The 24,599-nt window shown below is 49.9% G+C and overlaps 1 protein-coding gene and 1 non-coding gene across 2 annotated transcripts in view; one reads left to right on the top strand and one right to left on the bottom strand.

Annotated features, from left to right (window-relative positions):
* The window catches only part of MYO18B (myosin XVIIIB), a 239,396-nt gene extending 220,700 nt beyond the window's left edge, over positions 1–18,696 (bottom strand). The window contains 3 exon segments of the mRNA XM_052654574.1: positions 2,942–3,100; positions 4,849–5,014; positions 18,511–18,696. Of these exon segments, the coding sequence (XP_052510534.1) occupies positions 2,942–3,100; positions 4,849–4,896 (207 nt within the window). The 5' untranslated portion in view covers positions 4,897–5,014; positions 18,511–18,696.
* A 2,830-nt stretch (positions 18,697–21,526) lies between these two features.
* On the top strand, positions 21,527–21,598 carry TRNAW-CCA (transfer RNA tryptophan (anticodon CCA)). The gene has a single exon. It is a non-coding gene; the product is annotated as a tRNA-Trp (tRNA).
* Positions 21,599–24,599: the final 3,001 nt, after the last annotated feature.

The following is a 24,599-nucleotide window of genomic DNA, read 5'->3' as shown; positions in this document are numbered from 1 at the left end:
ATCTTTGTAAAATGAAAATAGTAACACACATAACAATAATGACCAGTGTTACTATCAACCTTGAGGAGGACCCTACATGGCCATCCTGCAATATCTGACTTACCCAGTAAAGAAGCCAGTGAAGCAGGTTCTGAACTTCTCCCCATTCCACAGATAAGGGAGCAAACACAAAGATGTTAGGTGGCCCAAGAGACAAACCCAGAACCAAAAGTCACACAGGCCTCTCTGAGTGTAAAGACAGTGCCCTTAACTGCTGAGCCTTAACAACCTTGCTTGTCTTTCTGGGACTCTCTGGAGTCTCCTAGGAGCTTTAAAAATAATTCTGACCTTTGGTTCCAATCCCAGAGGATCTGATGCAGCTGGTCTGGGTGGTGGGCCCCTGGGAGACTGCAATATGCAACAGAAGGCTGAGACCCCATGGCCTGGTGGCTCAGTCTGACCTTCTGGGGCCAAGCAGGTCACCATCTTGGAAAGGGATTGGTTGTACCTGGCAAATCTCAGCACTGTCTGCACCGTTTCGAAAAGTGAGTCAGTACTTTATTTTTAAAACCAACCCCCCACAGAGGAGACAGTAATGCAGGGATGCACCTGACAAGATAACCCCTCCTGGCCTCCTCCCCTCCATGCTGTGCATTCCCCTCCTGTGGATTTTCTTGGTCACCGAGGCCCTCAGATCCCACCTGCAGCCTCCTAGTCTAAGGGGGAAGCAACACATCTGGAATCATGGGGGCCGAGAGGAAGCTCACAGCACAACCATTTTACAGATGGGCAAACTAAAGCTGAGAGAGTGGATGGGATCCAGCCTGGAGCACACAGAGTGGTGGGGTCAGAGCTAGAACCTGGGTCTCTGACATTTGATCTCTTCCTGTTGGATGTTATTCCTGTCTCTTCCTGCCCCTTGGTGACTGGGTGGCCTTAGGAAAACCAGGAAAACATTTCCATTCCTGCAAAATGGTGATGGACGCTAATGACTCCCTGCAAGGACTCTATGGGGACCAAATAAAACCAGCAGTGCTAGGTGAGGGGAGAGGGGCCAGAGTTATTTAGTGATGGAGCAGGAAAATTAAACTGGCAGGAGCAAGCCGGGGCCTGCTGCCTCACAGGAACATGTCCTGAAGCTGCCCTGCTCCAGGCCCAGGAACGTCTTGGCCCATGGTCCAGACACCTGTTGTGGTCTGAGGCCTGTCCATCAGCTCAGAGGCGCCTTCCACACCCTGCAGTGACAGCCTGTCCCCATCCTCTGCTCAGCTCTGCTTCTTAACCTGCACACAGCAATGCTCACACAGCTTACAGGCTCCTGGAACCCTTTCCTCGCCAGGCCACTGTGGCTGCCACACCAGCCGTCTCACTCCCCAGACTGGCCCTTTCCCAGGCAGCTTGCCAGAGCAGAAGACACACAGCCTCTGGCTCTCTCTGCCCCCATGTGGCCTCATGACCTTGAGCAAGTAAGTGCTTTAGCCTCTCTGAACCTCAGTTGCCACCTCTGATAAGTGGGTATAATCCCGTCTGCCTCCGTGTTGTACAGGGTATCAAGTGAGCCCCTGAGCAGACAGTGAGTCCTGTCGAGTGAGAAACAGAACACAGTAGCCCTCATCATGACCGTTAACAGCAGCCTGTGGGGGGCTGACTTTGGCCCCCACTTACTTACACCTGGTCAGGCAGGTGTGGGAACAGAGTCTCTCTGCCCTGACACCTTCCCCCACGAGGATGTGGCAGGGGTGTTTCAGCAGCTCGGTGGCTTCAGGACTTCCCTGATGCAGCACAGTCCCTGGGGTTGGACAGGGGCAGGCACATGGGGGACAAGTCAGGCAAGCAATAGCTGAAAGGGTGTGGGAGGCAGAGCCAGGCTGCCCATTGGGCTCAAGCCAGCTCCAGGCTCTGAGGCCATGAGATCACTCGGCCCCATCACCAAAGCATCCACTCCGCCTCAAGAGGGCATGGCAGAGACGCAAGGAGAGGCCCTTCCTGCTAACACTGTGGCATGCTCCAGTGCACTGCAACCCAAGCCTGCGTCCCTGGTGCCAGCTTCACCATCCTGCCAGGGTTTCCTGGCCCAAAGAACTGGGGGAGGAGGGAGGTGGCCCTGGCCACCAACTGGGATCAATCTGCAAGTCCTTGAAGCACAGGGACTGCGCCTCATCCGCTTAGTGCTTCCATCTAGCAGTGCTGTTCAGACCAAGTGGACACCAGCCAGTCAGAAGGGAGGCCATCTGGAGCAGGGTCCTGAGGCCCCCTCCTGCGCCAAGCAGCAACCCTGTGATTACTGGCTTGTGGTGGTTCTGACGGACTTGGGGAAGGGACCCAGGTGAGCATGGCCACTGGAAGGCGCCTGGGGGACTTGGGCCCATGGCCGTTTACTACCTGGGATGGAAGGGTTTCGGTATGTTAACAACTAATACAACAATAACTGGTGAACATCAACTGATCATCTTTCCTGCTTATCTGAAAGCAAACTATACATCCTTAGCTAATATTTAGTTTTCCCTTTCTGCAAAAGTAGTGGTCAGTGATCCCCATCATACATCAACTGATACCATTCATTCATTCACTCAACAAAAATTTTTGAGTGTTCACCATGGGCCAAGTTCTATGAGAGTTGCTCAAGATAGAGAGTCGAATGAGATAGTTGTTGCTCTCAAGGAATTCTTAGTCAATTAAGTCACATGATTAAGTAATTACTCTGCTGACCAAAATTAAGACAGGCATAGAGGGTGAAGTGGAAATCAGAAGGAGGAAGGTAATGGGAAAGCTTTCTAGAGATGTACTATCTGAGCTGGGTTTTGACAAATGCATAGGAGTTCAACAGATGATGTTAAAGCTAGGACACTCCTCAGCGAGGAGACTGCAGGAAGAAAGGTGGCACGTGACCCAAGAGGAGACTCCCAGGACAGGAGGGTGGGTGCCGGCAGTCGCCTGGTTCTCTTCTGGCGGGGCCACTCACCTCTTGTTCCGGAGAGGCAAGAGCTGCCTCTTTCCTCAGTCTAGCTTCCTTGGACTCTTTCTCAGTCTCTCGGACCAGCTGCCTAATGAAGCCCCCTGGGATGACAGAGAAAAGGGGAGGGGGCGAGGATGGTGGGGGGCTCTTGTCCTCTTCCCGAATCTGTTTGGCAGAAGCAAGGAATGAGAGAGCTCAGTGAATGAACCAGCCGGGGCAAGCTGTCCTTTAAGAGTCTTGAACGGAGCTGGGGAGGGGGCCAAGCGGACACCAAGTCCACGTATGAGAGGCCACAGAGAAGCTAGCGAAGCCCTGGGAAGCCTCAGGACAACAAGTGAAAACGGAACGCTCAACCTTGAGGCTGCTCCATGCAGCGCCATTCCCACCTGGATCCAGTTTCCTCATAGTATGGATTTGCACAGTGGAGCCCACTGGTACCCTTCCTCGGCGTGGGACAGCCCCATCTCTGGGAAGACCTGCTTCAAAAGGAGCTTTTCCGGTTTCCAGAAGGGGACGGGTCACAGGGAACCATCCACACTCTCTGGTCCCATCTCAGCTTGTGGTAAATAGAGTAAGTAATTCACCACCTTAATCACTTTCTGTGCCAGGAGTGTGGTGAGGGAGGGCAGGGCTGGCAGCCACGGTTCATCTAAGGATTCAGCCCTATGGCTATAGCCCACTCCACTGACCCCATGCCCTGACTTCTTGACAGTCCTTAAAGCAAGACCTGGGCAGCCAGGGACTCCCCAGAACTGGGCCGGAAAGCCTGCCTTTTACCCCAGAAACACGGTCCAAGCCAGAGCTGGCTGGACTTGGATTGCAGCTGAGACTTGCCACCTTGGAGATGGAGACCTGGGACTGGATAAAGACAAGGGTTTGTCTTTATCCAGCATAACTGTGACTGCTCATGAGTTTAAAGGAAAAAAAAAAAGAAAACCTCCAACCGTTCTATGCATTCTATGGCAGAGCTACACACTGGTTTAGAACAAGCTCCTTATCAAAGTCCTCCCTGAGAGGCTGGCAAAGATGTGATATCTGCAACCCCATTGATAAAGAGGAATCTAAAGGAGACAGGAAACACCAAGAGACAGAGCAGAGGCCCAGAGATACGGCAGGCCTCCACCCAGGAGGAGAGAAGCGGGGGACACGGGAGGCTGGGCTCACGTTTCCTCTGCGCCTCTCCACGTGCACTGACACCCACACTGTGATGGTGAAAGGCACGCTCTAGGGAGGTGTCACTCCGCTCCCTCCAGCATCAGTCTATGCCACGTCAGATAAGCAAGGGGCAGAGGCAGCCGGGAGGCACTTCTCAACCACCCCACCCTTCAGCCTCCGATTCATCAAATCAGTGCACAAGGGTGGGGGCGAGGAACAGGGGAGATAACAGGCATAAAAGAAAGAGGCAGCCCTTTATGGACTCTTACAACAAATACAACAGGGAAAAGAGCCATCAATGGGAAGAAGAGCCTGTTTCTAGTGTTCCATGGGTGACAGAAACCAGGGACCTCAGAAACCTATCCCCATGGCATAAGCCTGGCAGCCGGCAGCCCTGTCTCTGGTGCCCCTGCTTTCCCACCCACACTCTCCCACACAGACCCCCGTGCCCATCAGAGCTGCCATGAGGATGGTGCTGGGACAGCTGGTCTACCTGCATTCCCCCGCCATCACCTCCTGAGGGACAGAGACCAGCAGCCATGGGAGGAGTCAAGGGCATGGTCACTAATGCCTGGCTAGGCTGGAGACGCCGTGGCTAACTGAGGCGGACGATGGAAGGGAGCCTGGACATGCGCCAGGGGAGCTCTGGACGTCAGAACCTCTGCCTGAGGTGGGAGGGGGTAGCCTGAGACAGCAGGGCTCGGACGCGCCCTTGGAGGGTCTGGCTGGCCCCTGGGGCTGCGGCCCGAGCCCTGAGCGCTACTTTCCTTCTGCTCCCACAGGGCGAGGCGTGATGAGATGGCCATGCTGCGGCAGTTCCGGGACCGCGAGGTGAGATGAGACGAGACGAGATGGAGCTCTCTGCCAGGTAGCACGGGATGCCGCTTTATGGACACGGGCAGCACATGAGGTGATGCGCAGAGACTGACCCGTGGAGACACAGTAGGGAGAGAGGAGAGAGACAGGTTAGCTGGTGGGCACTGCCCAGACCCGCCCCCTCCGATGCCAGGGACCAGGCCAGGCGCAACTCACTGTCATTTACATCAGGGAGGAATATGGTCAGCAGAGAGCTGCTGGCTATAGAGTGGACAGTGCCCTGAAATTCTTGCCAACCCTGACCACACACTTTCAACTGTCTCTTGATGTATACAGCCAGAAAAGTATGTACTTGTATAGCTCACTGGCTCTCACAGAAAGAACACGATAGAACCAGCACTGTGACCAGATTAAAACTGTTAAACTTTTAAAATAAAAACATGGTCTTATTTTAAAATATATTAAATTTCAACTTAAAATATTAAAAATAATCTTTATTAAAATTATTAAATAAAAATAATTTTGATTAAAATTCTTTAAAAGTACATTTTAATTTGAAATATTCTTTTATGTATGACTGTAGCATATAAATTGGAAGGGCTGATGTTAAAGCTCCAATACTTTGGCTATCTGGTGTGAAAAGCCAACTTACTGGGAAAGACTGAGGGCAGGAGGACAAGGGGGCAACAGATGATGAGACGGTTGGATGGCATCACTGACTCCATGGACATGAGTTTGAGCAAACTCCAGGAGATAATGAAGGACAGGGAAACCTGCCGTGCTGCAGTCCATGGGGGTCAGAGTCAGACACAAGTTAGCAACTGAACAACAACACAGTATATAAATATTATCTAGATATATAAATATTATAAATAAAATAATAAACACACAAATCTAATCTATAGCAATGGAGGTGAGAGGAGCTGTTAGTGTTAAGCTGGGAAGAAGCACAAGGGGAACTTTCTAGGAAAATGGAAATGTCTTATATCTTGATATGAGCTGTGAAATGTGAATTTAAATGGAGTCACTGATGTCAAGGGGTTTTACAACATAGCTGGCAGGCCATTAAGGAGGTGGACCTCATATATGTCCTCCCCAACTACAACCACAAAACTTCAGAACTGGTGACGTCCTCTCCAACTGCAACCACAGAACTTCGGAACTGGTGCAAATGGCAGGTATTACAAGGACTCTGCAAGAATCCCTGAGGTTTGTCTCAGAGAGGAACTTTGACTTCCCTCGAAGCTTCAGCAACACATGAACAGTGAACTTCCAGATGTTCAAGCTGGTTTGGGAAAAGGCAGAGGAACCAGAGATCAAATTGCCAACATCCACTGGATCATTGAAAAAAGCACAAGAGTTCCAGAAAAACATCTATTTCTGCTTTATTGACTATGCCAAAGCCTTTGACTGTGTGGATCACAATAAACTGTGGAAAATTCTGAAAGAGATGGGAATACCAGACCACCTGACCTGCCTCTTGAGAAACCTATATGCAGGTCAGGAAGCAACAGTTAGAACTGGACATGGAACAACAGACTGGCTCTAAATAGGAAAAGGAGTATGTCAAGGCTGTATATTGTCACCCTGCTTATTTAACTTCTATGCAGAGTACATCATGAGAAATGCTGGGCTGGAAGAAACACAAGCTGGAATCAAGACTGCCGGGAGAAATATCAATAACCTCAGATATGCAGATGACACCAGCCTTATGGCAGAAAGTGAAGAGGAACTAAAAAGCCTCTTGATGAAAGTGAAAGAGGAGAGTGAAAAAGTTGGCTTAAAGCTCAACATTCAGAAAACGAAGATCATGGCATCTTGTCCCATCACTTCATGGGAAATAGATGGGGAAACAGTGCAAACAGTGTCAGACTTTTGGGGGGGCTCCAAAGTCACTGCAGATGGTGACTGCAGCCATGAAATTAAAAGACGCTTACTCCTTGGAAGGAAGTTAAAAAGACACTCCTTGGAAGAAAAGTTATGACCAACCTAGATAGCATATTGAAAAGCAGAGACGTTACTTTGCCAACAAAGGTCCGTCTAGTCAAGGCTATGGTTTTTCCAGTAGTCATGTATGGATGTGAGTTGGACTGTGAAGAAAGCTGAGCACCGAAGAATTGATGTTTTTGAACTGTGGTGTTGGAGAAGACTCTTGAGAGTCCCATGGACTGCAAGGAGATCCAACCAGTCCATTCTAAAGGAGATCAATCCTGGGTGTTCTTTGGAAGGATGATGCTAAAGCTGAAACTCCAGTACTTTGGCCACCTCATGTAAAGAGTTGACTCATTGGAAAAGACTCTGATGCTGGGAGGGATTGGGGGCAGGAGGAGAAGGGGATGGACGACAGAGGATGAGATGGCTGGATGGCATCACCAACTCGATGGACATGAGTTTGGGTGAACTCCGGGAGTTGGTGGTGGACAGGGAGGCCTGGCGTGCTGCGATTCATGGGGTAGCAAAGAGTCAGACACGACTGAGTGACTGAACTGGACTGAAAGTGACAGCCTCAGTGCTCAGTCACCTTAAGGAAGACCAGCTTTGGCCTCCAGCATCAGTTACAGTTCTTTGTAATGCAAACCTCCCCTTAAGCCTTTAAAAGTCCCTGAATTTTACTCCCCAGCAGGACACTGCTTTGCAATCAGAATCTGTGTATCTCAAAATGCAATTCTTTAATACCAAATAAACTTTTATTATTTCCTCCTAGATTTATTTAGGTTGACAGAGTGCTGATTACACTAGTATATCACGTGTAAAAATTCATTCAGCTGTACAACTAAGATAGAATATTTTACCACATAAAAATCATATCAATTTAAAAAACAGAACATTACCAACTCATGAGAATCCCTCACACCCCCCTCTAGTAACTATTCCACATTCCCCCTTCCCCACCACAGAGCAGCCACTCTCCGGATTGCTGAAATCACAGAAAAGTGTGTGTTTCTTTTGTGAGGGAGTAATTGGCTATATAATTTGACCATGAAAATGAGGAAAGCACAGGAAACCTTGGCTATTTAACTGACTGAGAGCTTTGAGAAAAAGATTAAGCATTTTTAGCATCATTTTCAAAACCTTAACAAACATACACAACTTTTGACCTAGAAAGTCCTCTTTTGGAAAACAAATTGAGGAAGTGATCCTCAACCAGAAAAACATCTTCACTGTGTTGCCTGTAGGACTAAAAATCCTAAAAGTGAGAGTTGCTCAGTTGTGTCCAACTCTTTGGGACCCCATGGACTACTGGAATGGGTAGCCTTTCCCTTCTCCAGGGGATCTTTCCAACCCAGGGATTGAACTCAGGTTTTCCCCATTGCAAATGGATTCTTCACCAGCTGAGCCACAAGGTAAGCCCAAGAATACTGGAGTGGGTAGCCTATCCCTTCCCTAGCAGATCTTCCCAACCTAGGAATCAAACCAGGGTCTTCTGCATTGCAGGTGGATTCTTTACCAACTGAGCCTCCAGTAACTAGAGAAGCCAAATTAGCACACATCCGAGTTGAAGGAATAGTATGAATCCCGGAAAAGGATGCTTAAGAACATTTTATTAATAAAACAACTTCATCCATCCAATTGTCAGGCTTCCAGAAGGACAGCATCAATAAGAACCTGCTGAAGAGAGTTTAATGGTCTATTTATTTCCATAGTATAGACAAATGTCCAAGGGGAAATGTAAATCAGGAAACCCGGAGTGGAAAGAACCTGTCAGCCTCAGATCCAGGTGTCAGTAATAAAAGATTAAACTGTTAAAAATAAAACCTGCTTCACCAAGGTATAACTTCTATGCCTGCCGTAAGCTTCATTCATTTTAAGTGCACACTTAGATGCTTTTTGATAAACTTAGTTTTTTAAAATAAATTTACATTGTTTTGCAATCCTGGGCCATTTGACCAGAATCGCCCCCTAAAGACCCTTCACGCCTATTTGCAGTCACTAGCTGTTCCCACCCTCAGCCCCAGACTTCTGATATAGATGGAATACTGGAGAATGCAGTATTTTACATGTGGCTTCTTGCATTTTGCATGTTTTTAAGGGTTTTCTGCATTGTTGTGTACATCAGTATTCCATTTTTTACGGATAAACCACATCCTCTTTATCCATTCACCAGGTGATGGGCATCTGGGCCGTTTCCACTTCGGGGCAGGATGAACTACGCTGCTCTGAATAGGCCTGTAAGTCTCGGTGCGCTGGTTCCACTCGGTGCCCATGTGTTTCCACTTCTATTAGGGAGATTCCTAGGAGGTGGCCCTACTGGGCTGTCTGCTAACTTTACGTTTGACTTTTTAGGAAGCAGCGCAACTGTTTTCCCATCCTGCTTGCAGCGTCTCAGGTTCCACTGGGAAACATTTGCAGTCAAATTGAAAGGTGCGAGTGTTGGCTTGTAAAGACCGCGCAGGGCAATATAGAGCATGCGCGTAGTACACACTCCAAAATGGGCAAGTAACAAAGCACTCCACACAGAAAATGAAGAGCCCTTCCATATGTCCAGGTTCTGCAAAAGAAAATTCCACCAAGTGTGGATTAAAAAAACTGGGGGAGGGGGTGGGGGGATAAAAATATCCAGAAAGTTCCGAAAAGCAAAAGTTGAATTTGCTGTACCCTGACAACTATTTACACTGTATTCACATTTACATTGTATTTATATAGCATTTACATCGTGTTTATAACTGCGGACAGCATCCGCATTGCATTCGATATTCGCAATCTTGCAATGGTTAAAAGTATACGAGGAAAACTAGGTGGGGTTATACGTAAATATTAAGGTAACTATTACTCCTTTTTATATAAGGGACTTGGGCCTCCAGGGATTTTGGTATTTGTGGAGGTTCCTACAACCAAACCCCTGGGGATACCCAGATCTTAATGATACATCAAAATATTAGTGAAGGGGGTCAGCAGGGGAGGAAAAGGCCTCTTTCCTCCCCCTTCGACTTTTCTCACTTCTAGCTATGAGTAGGGTCCCTCACTGCCCGCTCCTGGAAGAGACCCCAGCCCCCCACCTCCGACTGTCAGAGTTACCACGGTTCACGAGTTTCCAACGGCCCCTTTGGCCTGTCAGTAGCTGTTGGCAGTAACTTATCCATAAGAAAACAGGGCGAACAGCATTCCAAGCAATCTCCTCGCACAGTGAGAGCTGCACATCCGGGGAGTTGATGAGACGGATCCCGCGAGGCCGCGCTGAGGCGAACCCTTCTCGCGAGACCCCACCGTAGCCCTTGCTTTATAACCCCGTGCGAGAGGACGTCGACTCGGATCATCTCGCGAGAGCACACTGTGGCCCTAGCTTTCTAGGTGTGTAGCGTGGGGCGACGTCACGCCCACTCCCACCACCTCGGGAGATCCCTTTGTGGCTCTCGTTTACCGACCCCGTGTGAGGTGATGGCAAGTGAATTTCATCATCTCGCGAGAGCCTACTGGGGCCCTCGCTTTCCATCTCCGTAGTGGGTTGCTGTCGCGTGATAGCTTGAAATCAGCGCAGGGAGTGTTTACCCTACAGAAACTAGGAAAAATCACAAATCGGGGCTTTTACTCCTAGAGCCAGTCCGTTAAACACTGTCAGCACAGCACTGGCTGACACCGTAGCGCTCCTGCAGGGCCTGGCAAGGGTCAAATCTCAAGATCCGAAGACTGAACAAGGGATAGTTCAGCTCTGATGAGGTCAGGTGCCCACGGGAGACCCTGAAAACTCGTTCAAGTGCAACAGCCAAGTCTTTGCATAAGAAAAAGACCCCATAGTGGGCTCTCCCATTTGCAAAGGCACGTGAGGTTGAGCTGGAGAATAAGCGGGAGGCCAGGTCCCTGGGGAGAGGGGCCGGAAGAGGACAAAAGACCCTCCTCCCGGCTCATTCCCTTAGGAGACACTGGAGCGTCCCTGAGTGACTCACAGCCGTAATCCGCTCTGCTACAGGCCTGGACAGCCGGAGCCCAGGTTATGAATAGGCCTGACGTGAGGTGGCTGCCCTGGTCACTGCCCTTCCCTGACTCCCAACACTTCCCATCCGGCCCCCGCCAGGTCAGTGGCTGCTTCCCAAGAATAGCCCTCCGCTTCAAGGCTCCAGGGGGAATCCTGGCTGATGGTCTGGGCTGTCCTCAACTGGGCCGTGGGCGGGCCCAGAGGGCTGTAGCACATGGGAGCAAGGAGGGCTCAGTCTCTGCCTTTACTCCTCGTGTCCTGCCCCTCAAAGGCACCAGGCCAGCCCCACTGACCCAGGATCAGGATCCAACCCTACTGAGGTGGCTTTGTCAAGCCTTAATTTAAGCAAGTGTTCTTATCACCGCATTCTCATCCAGGCCTGAAACTCACACCTGCCTCATCAGCTGCCGTTGTAAGCCCATGAAGAGGCCCCAGATGCTCTGAATTCATGGGATGAAGTCTCAAGTCTCCCTTCAGGCGTGAGGAGGGCTGGTGAAAGGAAAGGTCACTCCCAAAGCCAGGGATGGCTTGAAACAGTTTTCTATGTAGACATGCTTGTATGAGTGGCCTCAAGGCTTTCCCTCTCACTCCTCAAGGTCCAGCCTTGACCCAGCAGCTAATCTTTAAATGACCTCACCTGTCTCAAAGGACAAATTCCCAAGTCTTGATGGTGACTCACAGAGCCCTCAGGGTCCCCCTTGTTTCTCTACTTCAGTGACACTGACCTGGATGCGTCCTTCCACATGGGTTCCCACCTCAGGGTCTTCGCACATTCTGCTCCCGTTGCTTCATACACTTTTCTTTCTGCATGGCTCACATCGTCTCCTCTTTCAAGTCTTTGCTCAGTCATCTTCTCGATGGTCCTGCCTTCACCATCCTATTTAAATGGATAACTAGCCCCATTCCACCCTGTCCCAGGGCCGTTCATCATCTGATTCTGCTCTTTCCCCCGCAGTGCTTACTGTCCATCTTGCTGTGTGTTTCTTGTTTAGTTTTTGACTCCTTGTGCAGAACATGGCCCCTAAGAGGTGCAGCCTTTCCTTCTATTCTGTCCACGTATGCGGGCCCAGAGCCTAGAACAGTGCCTGGCACATACTATGCTTTCAGTGCATGTTTGCTGAATGACTGAGTGACGGAATGGATGGGTAATTAGGAGTGTAGCTGGCGAGGGACAGAGCAGGCCATTGCCAGCAAGTCTATGGCAGGGATTTCTGATGTCTTCTTGTGCCGTCTGTATCTGCATCTCTTATCATGGCCCAAGTTCATGTCCTGCTGCCGCTATTACCTTGTGGGAGCCTAGGAAGTTCTCTGAGACTCAATTTTCTCAGCCATAAAATGGGAAGAGGACAGCCACATACCCACATGCTTAATCACTGATAACTGCTTTCCGTCATCTTTTCATCTTTGTTTGACTCCACGGTCAAAGTCAGCCTGGAGACCCCACCCCAGGACCCAGAACTGGATCATTCACCCACATTTAGGGAGAATTACTTTGTGCCAAGCACTCAGATAGAAACCTTACACCTAAACTGCTCGCAGCCCTCTTAAATTCCTCCTGGACCTGAAATTTAATTATCTTAAAATCCATTATCCCATTTCATCCCCAAGACAGCAACCACGTGGTTGGCATCACTCCAGTAGAGCAGAGACTCAGATAAGTTGAGGCACTTGCCTGAGCTCACCTGGCAAGAAGGTTGAGCGCTTTCCTCTCAGGATCCTGACCAATACAGTTGGGAGGCAAGTAGTTTCAACTCATCACCTCTGATAGATGAGTAGTTGTGTCTGGAGTGTTATTTGGGAAGGACTCTTGAGCTTCTGTCTGGGCTTGGAGCGAAAAGGGTGATCTGATTGATTATTAATGTCTGCCCTGGGTGTGGAATGAGGGAATGATGACTGCTGCTTGCTAGAGGCTAAATGGGCACAAGTGACTCATGATTTGTACATGGTCCAGCCAGTCTCACTCAGACCTCATGTCTGGTGGTCACAGAGCCAGGTGGGAATGAAAAGGGATCTGGTCAGCACACAGGCCCCCCTTCCCTAATCAGGGCAAGAGAACCCCACAGCCAGCAAGTGGGTGAGGATTCAGGCCACTCACAGCAACCCACATCCTCCTAGAAGAGAAGAACAGGGAGGGGGATAAGTGGGAAACGAAGGTAGGGAAGTTAACAGAAGGAAAGAGAGCTCATGAAGAGATAGGGTGGGCTAGAAGGAGGGAGGGCAAAGCAGGTGAGGCCTGAGATGGAAAAGGATGGACAAGAGAGGACCAGCAGGACTCATCTTCCATAAGAGAGGCTCAGAGGCCCAGCCCTGCTCACAGGGAATTTCCTGGATGGAGGACCGATCAGTGCCCCGTTGGCCACATCCACTGCTGGCTCAGGACGAGGGGGGACACGCGGGGTCTGCTCTAATTGCTTTTTTCTTAGAGCAGACTTGCACGGCCCTCGCAGGCCAGAAGACCCACCTTCTGGAGTCTGTCAAGCGGGGAAAGGAAGGGACTCGGCTGAGGACTCACAGCTCCCACAGCAGCAGAACCAGGGTCCTCATCTCTCTGTGCCCAGGGCCTGCCGCTTCTTCCCTCCTATCCAGAGAGCTAACCTGCTGGGATGACCGCGTCCTGGCCCTGGTTCTCCTCTCTGCAGCAACACATAGGGATCCACCTACGACACCCATGGGATTGACCCCCAGTTTTCTCATCAGGAGCCTTCAGCCATTTCCCGGGTGAGAAATTTCTCATGGCTCCCAGATCCCGCAGAATACCGGTCTGGTGTTTCCTGTTGCCAGAGTGAAGTGAGAGACTGGTCAGGCTTCTGCTGCAAAGCTCCGCTGACTGTTTTCAGGGTTTGATTGCTCCATCACATGGCTGTCTTCGTATTCCTGCTGTGTTCCTCCCTGGAGCTTTGCTGTCTAATACAGCAGCCATTAGCCACGCTGCTCCTGCTATTTCGTCCCTGTCTTGTCTGACTCTCTGCAACCCCATGGGCTGTAGTCCGCTACACTCCTTTGTCTGTGGGATTCTCCTCCAGGCAAGAATACTGGAGTGGGTTGCCATTTCTCCAGGGAATCTTCCCGACCCAGGGATCGAACCCGAGTCTCCTGCATTGGCAGGTGGGATCTTTCACCACTGAGCCACTTGGGAAGCCCCATTAGCCACATGGGGCTATTTAAATGTAAATGAATGTAAATGTCAGCCTCTCAGCTGCACCAGGCACATTTCATGTGTTTGACACGTGGCTAGCAGCTACCATATTGGACAGCACAGATACAGAACATGTCTGTTATCAAAGAAAGTGCTGTCAGTCAGAATGGAACTAGATGAAGGCTTTCAACAGGTGGTGATTGTGTCCACCCACAGGCATTTGGTGGCGCTAATGGAAAAGGACACACCTACCAATGCAGGAGATGTACGAGATGCAGGTTCGATCCCTGGGTCGGGAAGATTCCCTGGAGGAGGGCATGGCAACCCACTCCAGTATTCTTGCCTGGAGAATCCCATGGACAGAGAAGCCTGTCGGGCTACAGTCCTTGGGGTTGTCGTAAAGAGCTGGCCACCACTGAAGCGACTTGGCAAAAAAGCATTTTTGATTGTCACAACTGGAGACAGGGTACTAGTGGGTAGAGGCCAGGGGTGCTGATAAACAGCCTACATTGCTCAGGACAGCTGCCCCCACCCCCACCACGACAAAGAATTATTCAGTCCCAAATGTCAATAGTGCTGAGGTTAAGAAGCCCTGGTCGAGGAGAATCATGTCAAGTGGAGAGGAGTGGTAAGAGGGAAAAAAAAAAAAAGCAAAATAATCTTGCTTCAAACAATACATAGAAAGAATTGAGAAAATGTGTCAACTCACTGCTGACAGAGAATAGAGGAAAAGTCCCTCCTGGATCCATCACTGCTTAGTGGCTCTGTGGCCCCAGGCAAGTCGCTAACCCTCTCTGGTCCTCAGATTTCTGGATAAAACTGGGATAGTATCATGCCCCCTCCTAGACTGTCAACAGATTAAATGAGTTTGAACCAGCTTCACCATCTGTGGAAGAGCACTGCATAATGTTTTATCTCGGCTCACACTGTTGATTCGACTAGACCAAAGAAACAAGTCTCTGGCAGTAAGGCGCCAAGTCCCACTTTTATTTCACTTTGCATGACCTTGGGTCACTTAAGCCTCTCAATCTCACTTCCTGATCTGTAAAATGGGGCTGATCGCTCCTGACCAAGCTTACAGCAATACCCAGCGTGGAGACATTTAATCCTGGTGAACAACCATCTCTCTCTCTCGACAGCTAATCCGCTTGCCCTCCATGAAACTGAAACTCAAACCCCAGCTGGTACTCAAGAAACAGCTGAAAATGCACGCAGTCTTTTATGGGCAGAGAAAAATTCCCTTGGGACCCCCGGACCTTGAACTTCCTGCCACCCTGAGCGGCAGTACTGGCCACATTATTTGGTAAATCCACCTCACCGATTCTCCAAGATCTTTCCTGTGCTGCCACAAACTGTAGTTCCTCAAAATAATGAAGTTATCAGGGAGAAGCCCAGTGTAGCTGAAAGGAAAATTACGGAGCTGCGTGAGTCATGGTCGGGGCAGGCGGAGCTGACTCAGATGAAGCTGATGGTGACTGGGTCCTTCAGAAAGAGTGGTGTGCGTGTACGTGCGAGTGTGTGTGGGGGTGAGAGAGCGAGCAAGTGAGAGCAGAAGTGAAGGCGAGTGGGAATGATGCCTGCCTTGATGGTTCTGAGCTCTCATCGCAATGACCTTGTTTGTGTGATGAAAGCTAATTTTTGTCGAAACTAGAACTGAGATTTAATTCTTTCCTTTGAGGTTTGGAGGATGACACGGTGGAGGTTTTAGAGATGGGGGTTATCAGGGAAGTAAAAGTGTTAGTTGCTCAGTCGTGTCTGACTCTGCAACCCCATGAGCTGCAGCCATGCCTCTGTCCGTGAAATTCTCCGGGCAAGAATACTCGAATGGGTTGCCACTCCCTTCTCCAAGGGATATTCCTGGCGTAGGGATCAAACCTGCATCTCCTGCGTTGCAGGCAGATTCTTTACTGTCTGAGCCACTAGGGAAGCCTGTTATTGGGAAAGTTGGGTTATTATTCCTAGAATGGGGAGCCTGACTTGAAGGCAGTGGCTATTGTAAACTCAGTGCTGTCACTGCAAAGCTGTGTGTCCTTGGGCAAGTTGCTAACCCTCTCTGTACCTCAGCTGCCCCATCTGTGAACAGGTGGGGCTGGATGTGACAGCACTTGGGGTCCCTCCACTTGCCTCAAACTGACTTTCTCCATTTTTCAGATAATTCAGTTTCACATAGCTTAAAAATTAGGGGTGCCATGAAAAGACATGGAGGGAACTTAAATGCATATTGCTAAATGAAAAGTGCCCAGTCTGTAAAGATGACATCCTGTAGACTCCAACTATGTAACGTCCTGGAAAAGGCAAAACTACAGAGACAGTGAAAGGGTCAGTGACTGCTGGGAGCTGAGGAGAGGGAAGGATGAACATGCAGGGCACAGAGGCTTTTTAGAGTGGTGAAACTATTTTATATGATACAGTGATGATGGGCACATATCATGGTGCATTTTCCAAACCCATAGAATATACACCATTGAGAGTGAACCCTTGTATGGAATGTGGGCTTGGGGTGATAACGATGTGTCAGTAGAGGTTCATCAGCTATTAACAAATATCCCACTCTTGGGGGGTGGTTTTATAAGGGAGGCTATGAATGTAGGAAGCAGGGGGTATATGGGAAATTTCTGTACCTTCCCCTCGATTTTGCTGTGAATCTAAAATTGCTCTAAAAATGTATTAATTTTAAAAAATTTACGATATGTCACATACCACTGTGACTAACTACCTGTTTAAACTGGACCATTCCGACAGTGGTTTTTATTTCCGAGGTAAACCAGGAGCCGCTGAAGGGCTGTCTCTTGGAGCCCTCGTGGACACCCAGCCCAAGTTCCCACTGTTTGGGCAGTGCCGGGAGGCTCTCTCCGGCGTTTGGGGCCTCCTGGTCTCAGCTCAGGAAGCCCCCAGAAGTGCCTGGTCTTCTCCGTGGCTGACCATGGACCTTATGAAAATTTGCACTCATCAGACCCTGATAGCAGATGGGTGCAAGTATGTTTTGCAAGTATGTGATACTCTGAGTCTTGACAAGGTGGGTACCCCCTGGGGTTGTATCGGCTCCCACAGAGGAGAAATGTTTCTCCAGCTTTGGTGGGCACCAGTGTTCTTGCCTGAAAAATTCCAGAGGACAGAGGGGCCTGGCGGGCCACAGTCCAAGGGGTTGCAAGGAGTCGGACACGACTGAACACGCAGACCCCTCAATTGGTTTAGAGTCTGAGGACCTGAAGGTCCCTTCCCCCCAGGACTGTGGAGTAGTTCTGAGATGGGAATGTGTGTTTTAAAAGCCTTCCCCCACCCCCCCACCCCCACAGGGCAGGCCGGTGGAGGTGAGCAGACCCAACCTTGGGAGAAACACTGCCACAGACACTGAGTCTTGTTGCCACCTCCAGGATGATCTCGCCAAGGCCCCTGGGGTTTTGAAGGTGGAACTAAAGCTCAGATCCCAGGAGGGACTGATCGAGGTCACAGTGTCAGCAGAACCCACACTGGGCTATTCAAGGTGACCTGGCCCAGGTGCCACCGGATGTCTCATGGGTGACACGCAGCCCCTCCAAAGTCAGGTGACCCGGAGACCCTCCCCCTCCAATCCCTCCCATCTTGGGCCATTATATTCTAGATCTTATCCACAGCCCACCCAGACCTATCACCCAGATCCGGAAGAGCCTAAATTTAGTAGCAAAGCCAACCCCAAGGGAACCAGGGTCCTGTCAGACACAGGAAGCCCCCGTGGGACCCCCAGCCCCTCCTGAGCTGGGGCGCTGAGCCGGCTAGGCATCTGCTTGGCCGGTCAAGGAATGAATGCCTCAGCCCAGTATTCCAAGCCCTGTGGGACTGAAGTCCAGGGTCGAGGCCAGACTGGGTGGCTTGGAACTGACTGGGCTTTCCCCTCCCAGCCACCTCTATGGAAAAGCTGCTCCAAGGCCCTAACCCTGAGGCCTGACTCCAGGGAGGGAGCTCTGTGTCCCCCTCCTTAGCGTCTCCACTGCCCCCTGCCACCCACTGAGGCCAGAGCAGGTCTCCATTCAAAGAAATGCCCCTAATGGGTGAGCCAGAGAAAACACCTCCTCTCCGACAGAGGATCAAGTCAGCGCCACATGAAATTCAAACCGTCACCCACTATCCCCTCCCTCCTCCCTTGCCATGCTTATTTGGAATAAATGGAATAAAAAAAAAACAATTACCATCACGGCTGATACTCAACAGTGTTGGAAACACGAAAGGGGAAGAAGAGTTGGGCTCCCTGAGCATCAACCGACACTCAGTTAAGCAGAAATCGCTAGTAGCTTTGGGAAAATACGAACCTTGCTGTCTGCCAGCCGAGATTCCAAAGTGGTTATCCCATGACTCTAAATGTATATAGATATTTAAGAATCGGCCAACAGCTGGGGCCTAAGCAGGGTGATCTTTTAACAGTGTTCCCCCGCACCAGCGTGTGGTTGTTAAATTCTTCCGTGAAACACCCAACCGGCAAAGGGGAATAGGCCTCGCAGGCTGAAAGGCCCGAAATAGACAAGACCAGCAGCGACCGTAGCCCCCAAGGCACACGCCGGACAATCATGCCCGTCCGCTCACCGGGTGCCTGTCGTAAAACCCAGCCCGACGGTACCTTCTCCACCCGGGGCCAAGGGCTCAGGATCCACTCCCGTCCGAGGGGCCTCCCCGGGTCGCAGCGCAGAGCTCCCGCCAAGCTGGGCGAGCAGGGACGGAGGAGAAATGTCTGCAGCTCCCCTCCTCACACCGTTGTTCACATACCCAACCCTGACCGCTCCTCCCGCACCCTCCCCCTGCACCAGTGTGATAGCAGCAGCTGAGTGGACAAGTCATTTCTAAAATTAGCCGCTGAGCTCCAGGTCTGGACAGGGGACGGCAGCCCGGGGTGGCCGCTGACCAGGCAGTCGGAGCGCATGGACATATTTGGTGGCACAGAGCGGGGGAGGGGACAGCTCCCGACACAAGCACATTCTGCCCCCCAACGCCACCCCTGTCCAGGGCAGGCCACTCAGTCACACTCCTGCCTCTGCTCCACGCAGATAACTGGAGGCCACAGCAGCTGGGCGAGGAGGAGAGCCCGGCTCCATGTCCCAGCTGGTCTCTGGAAGGACATCACCTAACCAAACACTGGTGTCTCTTGGTAAACAATCAATGCGTGGAAACACAGGTAAGAAGGAGGCAGCCGCCATCACGCACAAACCTGAGGTCTTCCATGAACTCATTTCCTAGTCCCAACCACCCTGGGAGGTAGGGTCTTCCCCAGGCCCGTCTTACCCATGGAGAAACTTTGGCTCGGAAAAATGAACCAACTTACCTTACACAGCCCACTGACTCAATGGACGTGCATCTGAGCAAACTCTGGGAGACCGTGAAGGACAGAGGAGCCTGGCGTGCTGCAGTCCGTGGGGTTGCCAAGAGTTGAACATGACTTAGTGACTGAACGACAACAACCTTAAAAAGCAGAGAGCCAGGATTTGAACCCACCAAGTTCTTTCTGGCCCTCCCAGAAGGCACAGTCTTAAAACACTGCAGCAAACCAGAGGCTCTAAAGCCTGCCCTGCCCACTGCCTGTGTTACTGACTGGTCCTTGGGCTCTAATCAACAGGAATTGCTAAGAAGCCAGATGAGGAACCCAGGCAAGGCTTTCCTGGGACTTGTGCTGCAGCAGGACAGAGCGAGAATAAGAAAGAGGTGGCCTCGCTTGCTCCCCGAGGAGGGCAGGCTGGTTCTGTACATGAGGGGAGGGTGGGGGTGGATGCCCGGGTCAGGCAGGAGGGGCGGCTTAGGTGGTCTGCCCACCCCCGTGGTGAGGCCGGGTGCATGGATCGTGCGCAGTACCGGCCTTTGCCCCCAGCACCTCCACAATGCCAGTCTGCTTGTGGCCTTTTGTACCTTCTTGTTCCGAGGAATTACCCCAACTGTGCACGCACGCGGTTACTGTTCGTCTCTCACTGTCTGTGTTCCCTTGCTCCAAAAGGAGTTGGTCCAACATTGGTGCAAACACTTGGGTAAAGGACCCCAGGTCCCAGCCTATCTCACCTGGAAGGAGAGAAGCAGGGACTTTCACAGATGATGTATGTCGTGCTGGTCCACACAGCGAGCAAAGGGTTGTCAGGATGCAAATCCTGGACTTCCTGACTCTGAAGCCCATGGTCACTGGAATGAATGGTCATTTCAACCATTTGTTTTTGTTTTAATGTGACTGTATCAGGTATGTATTACATGTAATCCAGACAAACTTAATCACTGAGCCTGACTAAAGGGGTGGACTTGTTCTTTATTGAAGTATTGTTGATTTACAAAACTATCTTAGTTTCAAGTGTACAAGACGGTGATTCCAAATTTTTATAGGTTACACTCCGTTTAAAGTTACAAGAGGTGAACTTTTTCTATGGCATCTAGAAAGGGCAACAATGATGTGTTCAGCTCTAGCAGCTAAGCCTCTAAAAGTGCAGTCAGTATGATCTTATTTTACATTTGTTAGAGGGACCAAACTTTACACAAACCAATGGAATATTTGCAACTCTGTTCCTTCCTTTTTCCATTCCTCCTTGGCCAGGAGGGCATTTCAAGGCAGAGAAGCGAAACCATCCTTATCTGTCACACAAAAACAAGGAGGCGCAAGACAGGTTTAAAACAGGATCAGGCTAGTGGCCCAGAGGCATCCGCTAACTTTCACTAATATGCACGTAGAAGGCAGAAAACTTTGGAAATTCCCAACACAGGAAACTATGACTGGCAGTCAGGTAGAGACACGTTTCGCTCGGTCGTGTCGCGTCGCGTCGCGTCGCGTCTGACTCCCCGCGACCCCATGGACTGTGGCCCACCAGACTCCTCTGTCCATGGAGTTTTTCCAGGCAAGAATACTGGAGCTAGTTGCCATTTCCTCCTCCAAGGGATCTTCCTGACCAAAGGATGGAAGCCGGGTCTCCTGCACTGGTTGGTTATCACTAGCACCACCCGGCAGGCGGGGCTGTTCAGCGGCTCAGTCGTGCCCGGCTCTTTGTAACTGCATGGACTGTGGCCGCCAGGCTCCTCTGTCCATGGAGTTCTCCACACAAAATACTGGAGTGGGTTGCCATCCCCTTCTCCAGGAAGCCCTTTACCAGCTATCAAATCAACTCTATGAACTGGGCATTTTATCCACTTTCCAATGTTATCCTTTAAGAAGAGAACTGTAGAGTCCAGTCATTTGGGGTATCTGAAAATCAGGCAAAATGTCTCCCTGCTGTGGCCATCTGCCTCTGTCTCCCATTTCACCTGTTAGGGACGAGTTGATGTGGGCCACCAAGTAAACTTCCCCTCAGGGGCTTTGTTACGTGCGTGTCCAAAGCTGCGTACACGAGCACAGAGTGAAGCCTCAGGGGTTGCCTTGTTGGTCACATCCTTAGAGATAACCAGCCTTAACAACTCGGACTGAAACCTTTTTTCAACCTCTGGTACCTGGATGGTTAGAAAGCAGCCAGGAAAAGAAAGCCTCTCCTTTAGTTCAACACCTGGTTCCTGCCCAGGTAAACCAGCAGGAGCTCTGGGTTGGGAAGGCATGGTTTGAGGGGGAAGATGACATAGAGGATCCATAGAGGATCCATTCCTATCTTCCCTGGTGGCTCAGAGGTTAAAGTGTCTGCCTCCAATGCAGGAGACCCGGGTTCAATCCCTGGGTTGGGAAGATCCCCTGGAGCAAATGGTAACCCACTCCAGTATTCTTGCCTGGAGAATCCCATGGACGGAGATGCCTGGTAGGCTACAGTCCACGGAGTTGCAAAGAGTCGGACACGACTGAGCGACTTCACTTATTTACTTACTTATGACATAGAAGGGATACTCAGGCTATATGGGAGCCGCCCTGGGACTTGCGGGAGAAGAGATTTCCTTTTCGCTCTCCAGGTATAGCCGAAGTCCCTCACATTTACCCTTGAATGGAAACTTGGGAGGATGTTTTTGGCTAGAATGCCCCTTCAAAGCCATCTAATTCAACTCTCTTAATTTAGGGATGAGAGAACAGAGGACCAAAGAGGCTACCCAGTGACCTTGCTGGGAGTAGGGTTCCCAGGCCGCTCCCTCTGCTCCTGGGTGCCAAGGGGTGACCAGATCTCTGCAGCTCTCAGGAGTGGGCCTTGGTTACCTACTGCGTCCGACCAAGGGCTCCACCACCAGGGTGCCCTTTGCCCGTGATGATGACCATGTGCTCCACAGCTGGGGGTCCTGTTGACTGTTTTGGGAGAGGTTTTCAAGTTGGCAAATACAAATACACTCCATGGGCCAACCGTGATGGCCGTCTTTCCTGAACCAGTCAGGGACAGGTATCTCCAGCTCAAGGAGAGAGGTACCTACCCTACCCTCGACCTGTGGACCAACAAGCTGGCAGTCATGCCCAGGCATGCCTGTGGCTCTGGGGCCACCACCTCCTTAAATTTCTGGCTTAAACTGACACACGCCACGGGGGTCTCTCCTCAGGTCTTTGTGGGAGCAGGGATGGAGGAGAGGCCTTAACGTCTGGGAGGGACGCCAGGGTCACCCTGAGAGTACACACGGGAGGCCTGGCTGATCTCCTAAAAAAACTGGAGACGAGACAGACCTCCCGGCTCTCCCAGACTTTCCTGGCGCCTTTCCATGCCTTCCACAAGCAGGTTAGTCTCCCAAACCCTGACACTGAACTTGGCTGTGCTCCAGCAATCCTTGAAATTGGCAGAAAAAGCTTGTTGGCAGTTCCCTTCCTACAATAAAATCTGCCTCTGTGTGAATTTCCCCCCAAATCAGGATTTCTTACAAACAAAGTCACCTCCTGATAACCGAACAGCTTGATGAAGAAATGGAGGTTTTAGCTGGGTGGAAAAACAGCACACCAAAGTTAAGTCTCTTTGTATACAGATCCTTTTTATTGAGGTTTATATAAGTAATTTATCAACAAAGAAAACCAGCCTGCCTGCCCCCCAAATAACCATGAAAAATGGCGATGCTACCCAACAGTGACATGCCATGCACGGGGCAGGTGACCTCAGACCTGGCCCAGCATCTCACACGGGAAACGATTTCAGGCCGGTAACCACACACTAAGAGGAGGCTGTGACCTCCGCTGGCACAATCGATGGGAAGAGAGAGAAAACCAGAAAACAGGTACAATCTTTAGAGTTATAAAATTGAATTCACTGACCTATTTTGGTATAGCAATGCACAAGAAAAAACGGATTTATTTCTTCAAAGGTGTTACCCTTTGGCCACAAACAGAACAAATATGTGACCACGTGGATGGTTATGCAGCAGGGGACACAAGGAGAGAAAAATGTCAGCGTGTGAGGACAGACCTGCTCACCCCTCACCGGGACTCATCTTCACTCTATTTCAAGTGGACCCCTCAAAGGTCTGCTCGAAAATAGGACCTTTTGCAAAGTTTTAACGGCGGACAAGCCCATTTCCCAAATCATTTTGAATCAGCAAGGTGGGAAGAGTCACGTTCGAAGGAGCTGCTCCCAGAAGTGCTGCTTTTAAACCCAGTCGGCCGTTTTCTAAAGATCGTGGAGAAGAGGCTTCCATTTAGGTAGCTGACGAATCAGGTGCTACGGTCAAATCTTGAGGCGATGGCAAGATTGATTGAGGGATTCGGCACAAGGAAGAGTCAGAAGTGATGTTCTGCAGGTGGACTTCAGCTCCCGAAGGCTGGCCATACAAGTGCCTACCTGCCCTGCTTGCTGGGGCCCCTACGTGCTGCTGTGGAATCGACACCATGAGGAGGGGACTCCGACATGCTTTCCTGATGTTCTTCTATGACGGAGCTGGTCTAGAGTGGCGCGTTCAGGGGACCTGTCCACAAGCACAGGGCCTTCCGAAGAGGCAGATGAAAGCAGTGCTTCATGGCAAGTTCACGGTCAGATGTTCCCCAAGAAGTGCACATGCCTCTCGGCACAGGCCTGCGGGTTAGCTGTTGTTGAAAAGAGTCTGCGGCCGTGAGAAGGGATGTCCACACTCCCCCACACTACTATAGGCTTTGTTTCCATTTTATTTTGTGAACAAAACAAAACAAAATGAAACAGAAAGGAGTGTGTTTTCTTAAATAACAAACTATACAAATAAAAAGGAGCAGAAGCAGTAAGGAATGTTTTTGATGAGAACAAAGAGAGGGTTCAATAAATAATATAAAACGCTTTTGTGCTAAAATAGAACTCTTGTTTATATATATATATATATATATATATATATGTAGTTTGGCATCTTAATGTTACCCAGAAAAAAGCCACATCTATTAGTTCAAACATAGAAAAATACAAACAATAAAACTTAAAAAAAATGGCCAGTGCTTAGCTTATAAACCATATATAAAATGTACATCATGGAATATATCAACTAAGAAACAAGAAGTTGAATTTCAAGTCCTTTGAAATATGAATACATGATTAGAAATATTTCTCCCTTCTGTACCCTCACATGAGACACATTTTATGTTAGGAAAAAAACTAAAATGGAAGCATAGTTATCAGTTTTTCAGAGATGACTTTGAGATTTTTTAGGTATAAGAGAGTTTACTGTAAGAACATGAGTTGTATAAGTCTGAAATGAAGAATTAAATTTTTCCTATATATGGTTTGGATGAATGCATATACTGTTAATCCATTTTCTGTAACGTGTGTGTTTTTAATAAAGGCAATTTAAAATTTGGGGTGCTACATTTATCA

Source organism: Budorcas taxicolor, chromosome 17, assembly GCF_023091745.1.
Source record: "Budorcas taxicolor isolate Tak-1 chromosome 17, Takin1.1, whole genome shotgun sequence".
Classification (NCBI taxonomy): Eukaryota; Metazoa; Chordata; class Mammalia; order Artiodactyla; family Bovidae; genus Budorcas; species Budorcas taxicolor.
Note: the sequence above shows the minus strand (reverse complement) of the source record. Positions and strands in the feature narration are given on the sequence as shown.